Source organism: Leuciscus leuciscus, assembly GCF_965113295.1.
Source record: "Leuciscus leuciscus genome assembly, chromosome: 23".
Classification (NCBI taxonomy): domain Eukaryota; kingdom Metazoa; phylum Chordata; class Actinopteri; order Cypriniformes; family Leuciscidae; genus Leuciscus; species Leuciscus leuciscus.
This window is the reverse complement of record NC_138747.1, coordinates 9,941,670-9,956,306: the sequence shown is the minus strand read 5'-3', so window position 1 is coordinate 9,956,306 and position 14,637 is coordinate 9,941,670. Positions and strand designations below refer to the sequence as shown.

Sequence of the window (14,637 nt, the reverse complement as noted above, 5' to 3'; positions counted from 1 at the left end):
ATGTCAGAACTCACAGTAGTTTTAAAACCCTATACAGATCAATCCTCTATATCAGTCTGAGGGATGCAAACAAAGTGGGATATTCACTTTTTACCCACCAACCACAGTGGCTGTTGAATGCCCAATTTTACCAACCATTTGATTTGATAATGAAGATGAAGCTGTAAATAAATACCAAATTATATTATTAAAAAACAACTTACAAACTGTTCACAAATGTATTCTATGCTTCACAGGCATAACACATGGCCAGAAAATTGGAAGAATCTGCATGCAAACAAGCCACACTGGTTTTTGCTTAAGATCAGTGATGCGTTCAGCTTATTGCTTGAAGCCCAAAGCTGCTTTTAACAACTTGAGCAGCTATTGCAATCAAAGCACAACCATGAGTCACAAAAATAGTATTTAAACTGCAAAAATATCCAAGTTATCCAAAGTTATACTGGGCACATATCCACAACAATAAGCTGAAGAAGGCCCTTGTTTCTGTAGGCACGCTTCATTGGACAGAACCATGACATGGGTTTAAGTACTATAAAAGAGATTCAGAAAACATTTATCCATTTTCCCCTGTGTTAATCCAAAAAAAAGAAAAGTCAAACCTGATACCTCCAAAAAAAATCCTTTTTCCAGCATGTCTTCCCACACTTCAAAGCACCCGGTATGGGATCTCCACGGTATTGAAAAAACACTCAAATAAGAGCCATCTTCTCTCCATCCTAATGCTTCATCGGGAAACAGATTTTGTTTCTTTCTCTTCCCACGAGACATCTTTATACTTCTCAGTACTTCTAACGTAGAGCTTTTACAGCTGAAGTGGAGGGTTTTTAGCATGTTAAGAGATAGTCAGGCTTCCGTAATATCCATGTGAACGCTACCAGGCTGGAAACATGAGAAAACCAAACTCCAGATTTCTTTGAAACACAATCTAGCATGTTAAACTTCACAAAGCTAAAAACGGAACTTCACAGTTAGAGCCGTGGCCTGGCAGTTAGCACACATGGCATTTGCCAATTCCATTCCCCTTTTCATCACCTCGGTATCTCTAATCTATTCTCATGAATAAAAATGCCAAACGGGTCAACAAAATGGAGACTTGAAGGATGCAAACATGAAAATCTACAATCTGACTGCCTAAGATGACATGATTTGACAAGGAGTTCAATCAAGGTAGGTTTAACATTAGCATACCGTTTAGGAAAGCATATGCAAACAAACGTTGTTCCTCTTCACTTAGTATTGCAGTTCAGGAAAAATGAGTGCCTGTTTGTGCAGTATTACAGGATTTTCGTAAGGTTTAGAAGTGGGTCAGATATTGCCTGGTTGACTGCTTAGGGGTGGGATATAGAGAGCCCAAAGATCCGCGTCAGAAGTGAAACACCTGATAACGGTTATCTCCTCCGCCTAACAAGTCCACCCACCACCAGGCTTACAAAAACGGCAGAACTGTGTGTGTGCAGATCAGTTGTTCATGGTGTGATGCTACAGAACTTCTATTTTATTATTGGAGACGATGAGTCCCCAACAGCTTTTCTCTTTTGATCTTGGTCTTCAAGTGCCCCCTTTCCAATCCCTGCACCAATGAATGTTCTGCCAAGCGCATCAGATGCCAAAACCTAAAAGTAAGATGTTTGGAGGCCTTGGCACTGGCTAACACATGCTGCCCATTCCCAGTGGTAGTGGTATTGCCAGTTGAGGAGCAAGGTTGGATAGATACTCACAGTAATACAAAAGACATCTCTGCCAGGATGACTTTAAGTCACTCACTTTAAATCCATCTCACCTGCTCAAGAACCTCCTTCTTGTCAACAAGACATAGAAGCACAAGACTTTACTAAAGACAACCATCCATAACCGGACCAAATGTCATACTACCGTTAGATGGCATTCGGATCTTATATGTTTGGTGGCAGGATTCTACCCATATTATATTATACTCACAATGTACAGACAAAAAAATTAAGCAGAGCTAGAAAAAAATTACTATAGAAATCTCAATGACTTTTGAAATCTACTATATTTTGAGTATCTAAAGTATATCATTTGAATAATTATATTATCACAAAGAGTGTTTCTAGTCAAAGAAAAACATTGCAACTGAGAAAAACAAAAAGTCCTGTGACTGCATTAAATACAAAAATGTCCATGAGCTTTTAGGATTTTATAAATCATTTTATAGGATTTAATAAATTTTCCAAGCCAGGAATGCACACTTTTAAAATGTACAGATATTTTTAGGTTTTCCAGGAACATTGTTCATAGAATTTTAGAGCACAACTCAATTTACCCCAACCCATATAACAATTCTTGTTAAAGCTGGCTGAAACATTGCAGCTGGTTTTTACAGAGCAATGGCACCCTAAAGTTTGAGACAAGAGAAACACAATTAAAAAAAACTCCTAAGCAGCTGTGGAAAGAAATGATGTGGAAAAAGTACACCGTCGATCTGTTAGTCAGAGCTCCAAGCTGTTGCAAAAAAACATATGATCAAGCAATTTTTCCAACAGCCTTGACTTCCCATCTATTGGGTTGCAATAATCTTTATTTAATGCAGCTTGATTGATTTATTCTCGAGTGTCCAACAGTCATTAACGTAATTGCATGATCACTTTATAACACCCTCACATGGTGACTGGAGTAATTTGGCAACTATACTCACCATTCAGGGGTAAGTCACCTAACTTCGTTAGGTCTTAAAATCTAGCCCGAAATATCATCTTCCAGACAGTAAAATTGATTTCATTCCTTTTTGACTGACTCTAAAGCCATTTTAGTCTGTCTCTTACCCGAGTTCACTATTTGATATATGAGGAGCTTGCTGCTCTTAACAGCTCCTATTGATCCACAACCTCCCTATCCTACAAGTGTGACTGGAAAGCTTCCATGTCACCTTGTAATTCCACAATCCTGGCAATGCTCCCATAAGATCATCCCATGGTCAGACTCGGTCTGTGGAGGTTGCTTTTGTGGGACTTTAATTACCTAGCTTAAAAAATGATTGCAAGGTGTACAGCAGTATCTAAAAGTACTTTGTCTTCCGGAAAGAAACTATAATCTTTTTTTCTGCTCAAGGGAAGTTTCTGAACAGTCTTTGGTTGTCAAAGCAGAAAAAATACATGCTTTTTGTAACTGGTAGTCACTTACCTTCCATTCCTGGGCTTTGGAGGTGAAAACAGGCATGCGATAGGCCAGAAGTGGACACCAAAACTGAGCTTTTGTCTTCCCAAAATCCTCTGCAGAGAACCAACCCGGTGTGTTTTCGTCCCCTGCAAGAGATTATATTTGGCTTAGTTTATTATTCATTCTTCCCTAGCAGATCATGCAGAGTGACATCATCTCATATGTCTATCTAATTATGAAAACAGAAGTATGGCAGTAGTTAAGATGTTTGAGGCTCCCGGTGTGCACTCTCTGAAGATATTTTCAGTATAGCAGACTAATGAGCCTTCACAAGTTTCATTCCTGCAGCAGGTGTCCATCTCAGCATGTGAAGATGCAACCTCCAGGTTTCAATTAATGAAGTCTAAATTCTAGAAGCGTGGGCCACCTAGGTCTTCCCTCACAGCCACTTTGACAGGTATTTACAATTGCAAAGCACAATACATGCCTGCCAGTAACCACTCTCTATAAAAGCAATTCAGTAATTACCTATCATGGCCATCTTACGTTTGCATAAAAAATTTCGTGTTTTTCTGGTCCCCTGCGTCTTTACCAGCGCATCAACTCAAAATTAGCCCCAGAAACCATGAAAATAGGCTACAAACAAATGCAGTCAGATTGGACTCAGCTTATTTGTTTTCACAGTGTGAAAGGTACGTGACACGGTCTGACGGCCGATGTACCATAGCCATATCAATGTTCAAGTCAGAGTGGGAGACTTAAGGGCCAATTAGCTTGAGGTTAGTCTCACTGTTTCTCAAGAGCTTCAGGATGATTTCTTTCCGATTTCATAGAGGGAGTACAAGCAGCCATAGTGTGACATCTCTGTATATCTGTGCTTTGTTGTCAACAAACTCTTAAGGGGGCGTTAACATTTGATTTTGTCTCCATTCTCTCCCCACTAACGATGAACTCGACTCTCTAAAATCGATGAAATCAATGGCGTACTTCAGAAGGTCAGATTTCTAAAACTTCTACTTCTACTTAACTTCTCAGATGGACTTCTTTTGCCAGTAAGTACAGTAAGACTATGGATAAGACCACACAAATTCTTAAGATAATTGCGAACACCTTGCAATAATCCCCTTCAATACTTTAAGTCCAGAAATGAGAATTCTTAATCTAATCGTTTTATACAAAGTTGATCCTACTGCTATGGCAAATCTATGCATTATTTATAAAAGTATTAAAAAAGTAATTGAATTTTTTGAAGGACAAAGGGAAAACAGAAATTCATCAACATTTGAAGAGAAAATTTGAATGAACTTGATGAACTTTGCCGACGAGAAATAGGATTTCTCCATGCCTTTATAGCCGTGATCACACTGTTAGGATCATTTCTAAAGGAATATTTCTGCATATCTGTTCAAATAGTTTGACTGACAATCAACCTGGTCAATGAAATCTTGATTTGACTGAGTGAGAGATTTAGAAAAAAGGGTAACACTTTATTTTAGGGTCCAAGTCTCATGATTAACTAGTTGCTTATTAGCATGCATATTACTAGGATATTGGCTTTTATCAGTACTTATACAGCACATATTAATGCCTTATTCTGCATGACCATATTCTACATCCCTTAATCCAACCCCATACCTAACCTTAACAACTACCTTACTAACTATTAATAAGCAGTAATTAGGAGTTTATTGAGGCAAAAGTCGTAGTTAATAGTTAGTTAACTATTGCATGTCCTAAAACATCAAATGTTGTGGACACAAACAACACTCCTCTTATGGAATGAGTATATATTTTTTGTGATAATGATCATGAAGAACTGAAAAAAGAGACTAGGCCTATTCATTTTTGCATTCTGCAGTAAACATACGGCCTTCTGTGAGTAATTTGAGGCTAAAAATTGCTATCACTGCTTGTTCTGACAGATTGTTTATACATACAAGTCTGTTCTCATTTATAATTAGTATGTTAAGTTAATTACACATAATGTGACAAAGAGGAAAAACATTGTATACAAACATTGTATCAACAAGGTCTGTCAAATACTATTTAAAATGCCGACAGAATCCGACAATATGACAATATCACAATATGATTTTAGCATAAAAGTAAATGTCAGATAGATACTGTATAATGAAAGCAAGGCCCTGATGTCTTAAGTCATTTAAAAGCAGAGCCGTGACAGATATTACCTGCTTTTCTTTCGATGTGGCTGTTTATATTTTCACAGCACAATGAAGCATGAAAGCGAATTCTACTAACTTACAAAAGCGTCTAATCCGTCCCCCCACAACATCTCCTTTTCATTTGCAATCAGGACCAAATTCACTATATCTTACTAAATAAAACAGTTATGCCATGATCTCAAGTTTGCCCTTTAGAGGGATGCTTGAGAAGCATAGTTCACTTCTAAATCACTGTAACTGAATTCTAGATGTCAGTCAGCTACTGATCATCAGGTTCACTGTTTACCTGCCTTGCACTGCACTCGCATACTGTGACCCTTAAGATAGCTATTAAATTAGCTAATGAAATGTGCTCTTTGCTGATATGTTTGTCAGAAAAGGTCAATATTCATGTTTCACACACTTTTAGATATTAGTAACTACCCAAGTTTGTCCAAACGTGCATCATCAAACTCTCTGGAGAAGATTAAACGCTGGCATTGCTGGTGTACTAGGACGCATTGTAGCAATGACATTCAGCCCTTTGAATTATATTAATAATGAACATAATTGAAGTTTCGCTCTCAATAAACGCAGCGTGGCAAGTTAGATGAGACATTAGCAACGTTGAGAACTGTCTTATGCCCCTGCATATAGCAAGGGCTAGCACTGCTAATGACTCTGGCATAATGCATTCTGTCTGTGTAAGCTCCCAATATCCTGGCTAACACAATGCGAGGAACAAGCCAGAACTCAGCGGCCAAACACACTCTCTTCACTCCCTCATTAACAATGCAGCAACCATCATTCTATTCATGTTGTGTAGTAAAACTCAAGCCGCTTAGCAAAGGATAAGCAAACAAGTGTGCACCTCATCAGGGAGACTGGGGTTTAACCAGGGGTTGCTCATTGATAGCCGCTGTCAGAGCGTGAGAGAAAGAGAGACAAAGGAGAAGCAGAAAGTGAGAATGAAGGTGAGAGAATGATGGACAGGAGAGAGGATTTGGAGCTCGAGGCAAACGGGTATCTCTACCATGCAGACAATGGTTGAGAAACTGGGATAAAATAAAAAGATAAATGTATTTGGAATACATCTACATAGGAAAAAAGTATACACACACACACACACACACACACACACACACACACACACAAAATGATAAGAATTGGGGCTGTCAGTTTATTTCAGACAAATTGTATTGGAACTGTTGTAGGCTTTGCTATTGCACAAATGTTCTGGTTCAATACGAGAGAAGCTCAGTTGGCAGCATTAGTTGCATAATGTCAATTACGAGAGAAAATGTTTAGCCTCGGCTATTTGTTTTGTTTTTTATAGTGTTTAGAGTAAGGTATTTACAATGGATTACGGTGTCTGGAAAATTTAAAAGAATGAAAAAGGAAGCTTATATTTGGTTTTGCACTTACATTAAAAAAAACTCTAAAGTTGTTAAATCTGGGGTTTTCAAACAGTGGTCCTGGACCCCTGGAGAAGATTTTATTATGACATTTATATTGTCACAAATGTAAATGCTCCTCCATAATCAAAAACGTTCCTTCTGTAGCACAAAAAGTAGTTTGCATGACATCTCTCCACTCCGGATAAATTGTAAGTACTTTGTCCCACAACTTAGGAATGTATTGTGCCATTCTTAAGGTTCACACAACCAACTAAAAGAAGCACCCAAACTATTAATGCCCTTGTGTTTCTTTTTTCCTCAAACATCCAAATTGCTATTTAGTACCATAAATGCATAATTGAAAACATTCATCAGAATGGCCCAGCAAACCGGCACAAAGCGAGGCTGTGAATAGCTGAACCACCGGCCTTGGTGAGGACTATACTGCTTTCATTAGAGGTTTGCTGCCTTGACTCTTTGAGAGAACAAGCAGGCACAACTATTTAGGACAAGATGTGAAAACACCATTTTTAATTAACAGCTATGTACTCCAAAAGAATACACTGAACTTCATCTAACTTGTTTGTCATTTACAATAATAGCTGTAACTACTCATGGACCTTACAGTTTTTTCCAGAAGAAGCTTAGCAAATATACAGAAGCATCGCATAATAGGGATTCAATTTTAATTATGCTTTGGCATTATCGACTAACAGCGGTGGGCTTTAAATCTACTGTGATGATTAATTACAAAGCAGGCCAATCTATAAGCAGTTTGACAAAAGCAGCAAAGATATAGCCGAATCAAAAGAGTTCACAGGATGTTGCTCGACACTTCAGGGATCAATGTTGAGCAGCACAATTGTTTATTGAATTCCAATTATAGTGTATTTACAAATCTTAAAAAATCTACTTTTTTTTTTTTAGGAATGTATAACAGCATGGCTTAATGCGGTTATAGATTCACATTAGAAGAAAATAAAAAAGTATATTTGTATTGTGCATGCTTTATGATTTCTAAATAATATTCATTTAATTCAACAATTGGATAAATAAAGAGAGAATAAAAAAATTATCCTGTTGCTTGGGTTTTGACTACAGTTCCAGCAGATGAAATCATAAGACAAATCGAGAAATAGAATCAAACGTGTACTACACAAAGAGTAAAAAGACACAATCCATTAATAAACACTTTAGTCAGTCGTTTGGAAGCATAAGATGCTGAATAGTTACAAAAGATTCTTTGTGTGCAGTAACCGCATTAGAATACACAAGGAGTGAACAATGCCTCTCATGCCTTTTCTTTCACTTTAGCATGAGCTTTTTTCCATATGCTGTTTTCCTAGGAAGCATCAATGGGTTTCAGAAAGTGCTTTGAAGGAAAGCTCCCTAACTTGGTCACATTTGAAGGTGGGGGGGGGGGGGGGGGATCAGTTGCTATGACATCCATTGACGTTAGTTCTTGCTTGCCAGGTTTCTGAGCCGTATAGTGAAAGAGAAGACAGGTTAAGGACACTAGCACCTCACAGATTGGTTCTAAAAGTCCTCTCTTCTCTCATTATGTAGCCGTGCCAGACAGACCACAGCAGTGATCACTGATCAGGAGCGAGAGGAGATGGAGTGTGTCACTCAAGTGGAGTGGGGTAAACTACCACATGCTTCCCTTCCTCAGATATGCACACACATCCTAAACTCCAAATGGAGGTATCAAACAGTGTTTATCATTACCTGACTGATCTCAACAATAGGTTTACAAATGATTTCCCACTCTTCTTTTCTGTGTTTAATTTAGAATGCTTTGCTGCTGTCAGTCACATCCTCTTGTTCTTTATCTACCACTATCACACATTGAGTAGATACACACACAAATAGAATTTACCTTCATATACGTTTTTCCATATCTCTCCTGCTGTTTCGCATACTTTTTCTTTCCAAACTTTCTTCCTTCAGCTGTGACCAATCTGCCTTCTGTGTGTGTGTGTGTGTGTGTGTGTGTGTGTGTGTGTGTGTGTGTGTGTGTGTGTGTGTGTGTGTGTGTGTGTGTGTGTGTGTGTATGTGTGTGTGTGTGTGTGTGTGTGTGTTTGTTCATGTACTTACAACTGACAATATAAGCTGCCACAAGTCCAGTACTGAGAAAGCTACTTTGAAACTAGTATACCAAGATAAAAGTAAGTCATTTAGTATTTAACTACAAGCCAAAAAAATAAAATAATAATGTTTAAATGCTCTAAATCTATGTAGGCTAGTAATGTATATTCATGTATACATATTATTTATATTAAAGGTCCCATTACATGAAAATTTCACTTTATGTTTTTTTTTTTTACATTAATATGAGTTCCCCTAGCCTGCCTATGGTCCCCCAGTGGCTAGAAATTGTGATAGGTATAAACCAAGCCCTGGGTATCCTGCTTCGCCTTTTGAGAAAATGAAAGCTCAGACAGGCGAATCTGGAATCTTCCCCTGATGTCGTCATAAGGGGAAAGGTTACCTCCCCTTTCTCTGCTTTGCCCGCAAAGAGAATTTGGCCCGCCCAAGAGAAAATGAGCTGTGCGAGCGCAATATTGTTTTTTCCTCGAGAGACATCATGGCTTGCAAACGAGCGAAGCATGGCAGGTGCTCAGTGTTTGGATGTACAAATGAACACAAAAGTATTTTTTTAGTTCCTTCATCCGAGCCTCTGAAGAACCAGTGGGATATGTGAATTTCTGATGTGTAATTGTTCAAGTTCAGACAGATAATCTTTCTCTCAAAATCATTTAATACTGTTTATGCATCAGTAAATCAAGCCAGTGACTAAAATATAAACTTCACATCATTTCTCTTAGTAGGATGAAATTAATCTTATTTAAACTGTGATTAAAATATATACAGAAAGCGATCAAAGAACAATCCCTTTCCAATCGCCCAAGCTGTCAATCACGAGTTTATCTGGACACTTATAGGCCAAAACTCGTTATGAAATCAATGATGCTTGTATAAATGACGTTATACTGCACATTGAAGCTCTTACTGTATTTACATCATGTTTGCATTGGTGAAAGCATAAGTGAGAGTGCCAAAACTGTAGATCTAAATACTTTAGATGCATATAATATTGCTATTTCATATGCAAGCATGTCAGCCAATCACAGCAGTGAGCGTTTACACTGAAGTCTCAGCAGACATGCCCCTTCAAACAGAGCGTTCAAATCAGAGGCTAAAATCAGGATAGGAAAAATGCCTTTTATTTCTAAATTATGACCATTTTTAATCTAAAAAACATACTAACATTATAAGGGCATCCCAGGAAACATTATAAAATAATGAAATAATCCATGCAATGGGACCTTTAACATATTCAAATATTTGAATGTATTTTATGAAATATCACAGTGGTTATATAATTTATTATATAATAAGTAAAATATAGTTTTAATATATAATTTATATTACAACAATTATCATATATATCATATATAACTATATAGACAATAGATAATACATAATGAATAATATATTATATAAACATGTACTGGTATATATATATATATACATACAGTGGGGAGAACAAGTATTTGATTCACTGCCGATTTTGCTGGTTTTCCTACTTACAAAGCATGTAGAGGGTCTGTATTTTTATCATAGATACACTTCAACTGTGAGAGACGGAATCTAAAACAAAAATCCAGAAAATCACATTGTATGATTTTTAAATAATTAATTTGCATTTTATTGCATGACATAAGCATTTGATCACCTACCAACCAATACAAATTCCGGCTCTCACAGACCTGTTAGTTTTTCTTTAAGAAGCCCTCCTGTTCTCCACTCATTACCTGTATTAACTGCACCTGTTTGAACTCGTTACCTGTATAAAAGACAATTGTCCACACACTCAATCAAACAGACTCCAACCTCTCCACAATGGCCAAGACCAGAGAGCTGTGTAAGGACATCAGGGATATAATTGTACACCTGCACAAGGCTGGGATGGGCTACAGGACAATAGGCAAGCAGCTTGGTGAGAAGGCACTGTTGGCGCAATTATTAGAAAATGGAAGAAGTTCAAGATGACGGTCAATCTCCCTCGGTCTGGGGCACCATGCAAGATCTCACCTCGTGGGGCATCAATAATCATGAGGAAGGTGAGGGATCAGCCCAGCACTACACGGCAGGACCTGGTCAATTACCTGAACTGAGCTGGGACCACAGTCTCAAAGAAAAACATTAGTAACACACTACGCCGTCATGGATTAAAATCCTGCAGCGTACGCAAGGTCCCCCTGCTCAAGCCAGCGCATGTCCAGGCCCGTCTGAAGTTTGCCAATGACCATCTGGATGATCCAGAGGAGGAATGGGAGAAGGTCATGTGGTCTGATGGGACAAAAATAGAGCTTTTTGGTCTAAACTCCACTCGCAGTGTTTGGAGGAAGAAGAAGGATGAGTACAACCCCAAGAACACCATCCCAACCGTGAAGCATGGAGGTGGAAACATCATTCTTTGGGGATGCTTTTCTGCAAAGGGGACAGGACGACTGAACCGTATTGAGGGGAGGATGGATGGGGCCATGTATCACGAGATCTTGGCCAACAACCTCCTTCCCTCAGTAAGAGCATTGAAGATGGGTCGTGGCTGGGTCTTCCAGCATGACAACGACCCGAAACACACAGCCAGGGCAACTATGGAGTGGCTCCGTAAGAAGCATCTCAAGGTCCTGGAATGGCCTAGCCAGTCTCCAGACCTGAACCCAATAGAAAAATCGCAGGTCGCTGAAAGTCCGTATTGCCCAGCGACAGCCCAGAAACCTGAAGGATCTGGACAAGATCTGTATGGAGGAGTGGGCCAAAATCCCTGCTGCAGGTTTCTGTACCAAAAATTAAGTTCTGCTTTTCTGATGTATCAAATACTTATGTCATGCAATAAAATGCAAATTAATTACTTAAAAATCATACATTGTGATTTTCTGAATTTTTGTTTTAGATTCCGTCACTCACAGTTGAAGTTAATTAAAACATTACAGACTTCTACATGCTTTGTAAGTGGGAAAACCTGCAAAATCGGCAGTGTATCAAATACTTGTTCTCCACACTGTGTATATATATATATTAAATATAGTTATAAATCTCTGAACATGCAACAAGGGAGCATTTGGAAAAATAACCCGGTATTTTCTCTGCACCACATGACGTTGTCGTGGCAATCTCTGAACCACATCTTCATAATTAATGGAACCCTCAGGACACACTCATCCACAGTCATGTTGAAGTTCTCGATCTCACGCCCCATGAGTTCCCAGCATGCCGCCACAATATCACAAACACTGTTTTCTGACAGCATGTTTTTTATAGATACAAGCATATGTTACCCATTGCAGAACCTTGTTAATGGCCCTCCTAACAGACAAAACAGCTGCATTTTATATCACACAAAAGTTGCACATCAAAGCAGGGCTTGTAGCGGAAAACAGTTGGGAAGGAGGACTCAGGAAAGACCCTATGCAGCTTGTTGATAAGGATCAATACGTGTCAAAGAGGATACAGGGGATGGATGAACATAGGGATTGATAACACAAGGAAGTGGGCTGGGTTTTAATACACTGCCAGATGTGTTATGAAGGGTCTCAAATGACCACAATCAAAGGGTTTTTTTTGCACACATCCGACCCACACGTCCTCAAAGGATGTAAGAGAGCTCGGTAACAACAGGCCACCCATGAAATTGCACCAGCATTTCTGTTATTGTAATTTCATTTGGCTAAACGAGCAAATGTGTGGGTGTAATGAAATTAGGGTGTAACTGACATCTTCAGCAGGCTGGATAACGACCGTCAGCACAAAACGCTTGGAATGTTTTGACATGATTCTAAGAAATACATATCATTTCTGCACATTCCAAATGTGACATGTTATGACTCTGCAAAGTGAAGTGTGAAAGATACACTGCGAGTTGTGAATTAAATCTTATTTTTGGTCAACAAGCTTGGCTGCGGTGGATTTTTCCAAGAAAAAGCAAGAAAGCAAACCGGGGAATGCACAAAAAGCCAAATGGCTTCTTGAAAAAAACAAAAAGTTTCCAGTGAAAAAGGCTCTCAGAAATGTTTGTCATTCTCTCTCAGTTGCTATCTAGCTTGTTTTGTTGTGTGTTTTTTTTTTGTTGTTGTTTTTTTGGAGGGATGTTGCCACTTACGCTGCCAACATCCACTTAGTGTCAGCCGAGATTGCTATTTGCCTATTGCCATAAAACTCTTTTCAATAACAGCTCACAAATAGCCATAGGCAGCATATGTAAGGCAATTATTGTTGTTTTGAAAACAAGACAAAACACTGGAAAACTTGAAACAATTTACCTTGCATTTAGAATGATTAGAAATAAGAGGTAAAAACAGGTTCCAGTCAAGGCTCTTGCAGATCTTGGCTCAAAAACATAGCTCAGGTTCGCCCTATTCCTGCTTATTTCTCTGTTTTTCCATCAAGTAGGATGGTGTAAACTTTGATTATGCCCCTCATGAAGTAAAACCCCTCATGTTTTTGTTAAACTTCAGCTGGTGTGGGAAAAACTGCAAAAGCAGGGCACTGAGAAGTCAGACTCCCATCAGTCACTAGTTTTGATGCATCTCTAACTATCCACACCTCTGACCCGGTCTGCAGACTGACAGAAACACTCTGCCCAAGTATTTCGTGCATGGCATCAATGAAACGAAACAATCCAAGATGCTAGATTTGAGTTGTCTTACAACATTCAATTCAAGCACAGACTTTATCACAACTTACAACAATCTGGGTGCCTCACTGTGGCCATTTCAATAAAGCATATTTACAACCTCAATAGCTTAATGCACCTTGACCCTGATAGCAACATTTAACACATTAATACCCAGATGTTTTTAATGCACAATCATATGAACATCATATTTAAATGCTACGTGAAGCATCACAAAATTATTAATGTACAGGATGAAAAATAATTTTGAGATTTGTTAAAGATTTCATTTTTAAGTGTTATTGAATTATTAGTGTTTTTAAAGACTTACTTTCTTAGAACACTAGATGTAAAAAAAAATTGGAAAATAAGCATGCTCAATTAAATATCCAATAACTGTCACCCCCCTTTTTGAGCGTAGATGTGAAAATGCAATCCAAACTATCCAAACTTAAATAACAATTTTAGTGTAAAACAAATGTACTACTGTATTAAACATTTTATTTTGATGGTCCCCTTTGAACATTCTGTTGACTGTTAGAAAAGTTGCACCTAATTCTCATTAGAGTATTAGTAGACTGTCTGCTTAATTTGCTAACACTTCATCGTGATGCTCCCTTAACAGACATTCTACTGACTAAGTAACATTGCAAGTACATGTCAACTTATTCTAACCCTAACCCTACAAGTCTGCTAATATTCTACTAACACTCTAATGAGAGTTAGTAGACAGGTAGGTGCAACTTTACTCATAGTCAACAGAATGTGTAAAAGGGACCAAATAAATGTCAAAATAAAGTTTTTTACTTTATACGAAATATTTTTGCTATAAAATCAGAGCCATATGTCTAACCAAGTTGTGATCCAAATTTGAAGTTGATATTGCAAAAAACTGAAACTCCTATGATATTTTGTTATACCAAAAGGTTTAGGCTATTTCTATTAGCATGTGATATGAGGAGGAGAAATTACTTCTTCAGGGAATTAGAGATGATGTGGCTGAATTTATATATATTTGCCCTAAGGTTAAAGCATATTAAAAAGGTTTATGCTTTGATAAGACCAAAATAAAACATGGCTGCACTCTCATTTACCATTGATGTGACAAACAAGTCAAGAAGTCACAACTGTGTAAAGCAATGAGATTTTGAAATTGTATTTTATATTGTCAGTTATTTTACTGCATGCAGTTATCTGGTCAGAATAAACATCCACAACAAAACAACCATTTGCTTAATAATTTATCTTTCTTAATTAATATTAGAAATAATAATA

General features: G+C 38.0%; 1 protein-coding gene across 3 annotated transcripts in view; it reads right to left on the bottom strand.

Annotated features, from left to right (window-relative positions):
* The window catches only part of arhgef10la (Rho guanine nucleotide exchange factor (GEF) 10-like a), a 139,280-nt gene that overhangs the window by 39,293 nt on the left and 85,350 nt on the right, over window positions 1-14,637 (bottom strand). For all 3 annotated transcript variants that reach the window (XM_082154997.1, XM_082154998.1, XM_082154999.1), the window contains one exon: window positions 3,145-3,266. In XM_082154997.1, coding sequence (XP_082011123.1) covers window positions 3,145-3,266 — 122 coding nt within the window. The remainder of the gene's footprint in view (window positions 1-3,144; window positions 3,267-14,637) is intronic.